General features: G+C 64.7%; 1 protein-coding gene across 1 annotated transcript; it reads left to right on the top strand.

Annotated features, from left to right (window-relative positions):
* The first annotated feature begins 584 nt into the window (after positions 1–584).
* SSTR4 (somatostatin receptor 4) lies at positions 585–1,813 on the top strand. Its single transcript, XM_035005637.1, has one exon. It carries the CDS (start codon positions 585–587, stop codon positions 1,749–1,751), a length of 1,167 nt encoding a protein of 388 aa, XP_034861528.1. The 3' UTR covers positions 1,752–1,813.
* Positions 1,814–2,360: the final 547 nt, after the last annotated feature.

Raw genomic sequence — 2,360 nt, 5'->3', positions numbered from 1 at the left:
ACGGGGACGCCTATAGGAGGTTCAGGTTCCACCTCAATGACGTGAGTTTAAAGATGGGACAGCCCCTGCAGGTCTTCAAGAGGATCACAGGGGCGGGGGGGGCGGGGTGGAGTAGGGGTGAATGTCGAGCGCCCGGCAACTGGCTCCTCACTCCCCTGCCACCCCGAGCGCCGCGTCATCCAAACGGAGGACTCGGGGACCCCCAGCCTCGCGGCTGCAGAGGACAGAACAGAGGAGTGGACGGCAACCGGCCGGAGAAGACGGATCTGAGGTGAGGCGCAGCCGAGGCGGGAGTCTCGGGAGGGCCCGGGAGGACCTTGGGGCGGGGGCGGGGGCTGGATCCCGGGGCTGGGGGCCTGGACGGTAGCTCTGTGGGGGGCGCGGAGGTGGGCGAACGGGGCGGGGCGCGCGGGCTCCGGGACTGGGGCGCTGAGGGCGCGCGGCGCGGGATTGGCGGGCGCTCCCCGCGGGGCCCGCCGCGCGCTCTTCAGGCGGATCAGGGAGAGGCGCGCGCGTCTGCGCTGGAGCCCCCGGCCGCGTCCTCTCCGCCGCGCTCCCGCCGAGCTGCGCGGGCACCCCTGGGCATGAGCGCTTTCCCGACGCTGCCCCCCGGGGGCGAGGAAGAGCTCCAGACTGCTTGGTCCCCAGCGGTCAACGCCAGCTGCACCCCGGCCGGGGAGGAGGAGGCGGCGGCGGGGAGGCGGGACGCGGGGGCAGCGGGCATGGTCGCCATCCAGTGCATCTACGCGCTGATGTGCCTGGTGGGCCTGGTGGGCAACGCCCTGGTCATCTTCGTGATCCTCCGCTACGCCAAGATGAAGACGGCCACTAACATCTACCTGCTCAACCTGGCCATCGCGGATGAGCTCTTCATGCTGAACGTGCCCTTCGTGGCCTCGTTGGCCGCCCTGCGCCACTGGTCCTTCCGGTCCGTGCTGTGCCGCTTGGTGCTCAGTGTGGACAGCCTCAACATGTTCACCAGCGTCTTCTGTCTGACCGTGCTCAGCGTGGACCGCTACGTCGCCGTGGTGCACCCTCTGCGCGCCGCCACCTACCGGAGGCCCAGCGTGGCCAAACTGATCAACTTGGACGTGTGGCTGGCGTCCTTGCTGGTCACCCTGCCCATCGCCATCTTCGCAGATACCAGGCCGGCTCGGGGCGGCCAGGCCATGGCCTGCAACCTGCATTGGCCGCACCCGGCCTGGTCGGCGGTCTTTGTGGTCTATACTTTCCTGCTGGGCTTCCTGCTGCCCGTTCTGGCCATCGTCCTGTGCTACCTGCTTATCGTGGGCAAGATGCGGGCGGTGTCACTCCGGGCCGGCTGGCAGCGGCGAAAGCGCTCGAAAAAGAAGATCACACGGCTGGTGCTGATGGTGGTAGCCGTCTTTGTGCTCTGCTGGATGCCCTTCTACGTGGTGCAGCTGCTGAACCTGTTTGTGACCAGCCTTGATGCCATGGTCAACCATGTGTCCCTCATCCTCAGCTACGCCAACAGCGGCGCCAACCCCATCCTCTGTGGCTTCCTAACCGACAACTTCCGCCCATCCTTCCAGCGGGTTCTCTGCCTGCAGTGTTGCCTCCTGGATGCACCTGGCGGTCCTGAGGACGAACCCCTGGACTATTACGCCACTGCCCTCAAGAGCAGAGGTGGGGCAGGATGGATATGCCCTCTGCTCCCCTGCCAGCAGGGGCCCTTGCAACCAGAACCCAGCCGCAAGCAGGTCCCCCTCACCAGGACCACCACCTTCTGAAGAGCCCTTTCACCTCCTCCCCAGCCTGGCCACCACAAAGGGGTCTGCTTCACCTTTACCTGCCAGCAGACTGCCTGCCCCGATGCTCCCCTAAGAGCCACCGCCTGTTCCCACCACAGTCACCTTTTTCCAGCAGTCTGTGTGCTAATCCCAAGAGCATCAAAGCTCCTTTGTTTTCTCACATCCCCAGGACTCTGGGTTCCAGGAGGACGCCTCCATGGGGGTAGGACTCCTCTGAGCACTGGTCTATGATGTGAATCATCCCTGGACCTCTGACTGTTTTCCTAGGGGTGGGAGGCAGGGGCATGCCAGGGAGGAATGGCCATCTGCCTGTGCCTTGTTACAGAACCTCTGCCCAGGAGAGGACCGTCCAGAGGGTGGAGGCAACCAGTGCCCTTGCTCTCTGCCGACTCCTTGGCTGTGGTGGGGACATCGCATGTTCAATACGAGAAGGGAGGAAGGAAGAAGTCTCCAGGCACACTCCCTTTGCTTCCGTTCCTGGGCTCTCCTCTAACTGAAATTTATGCATGACAGTCTGGGGCACCAGCTTTTTCACCCCCCCAGGCCCAGTGCCTTCTTGCAGTCACTAGTGTCACTCCAGTTGTCTTG

Source organism: Mirounga leonina, unplaced genomic scaffold (genome assembly GCF_011800145.1).
Source record: "Mirounga leonina isolate KUSES-001 unplaced genomic scaffold, KU_Mleo_1.0 Mir_150, whole genome shotgun sequence".
Lineage (NCBI taxonomy): Eukaryota > Metazoa > Chordata > Mammalia > Carnivora > Phocidae > Mirounga > Mirounga leonina.
The sequence above is the reverse complement of the archived record's forward strand: the minus strand, read 5'-3'. Positions and strand labels throughout refer to the sequence as shown.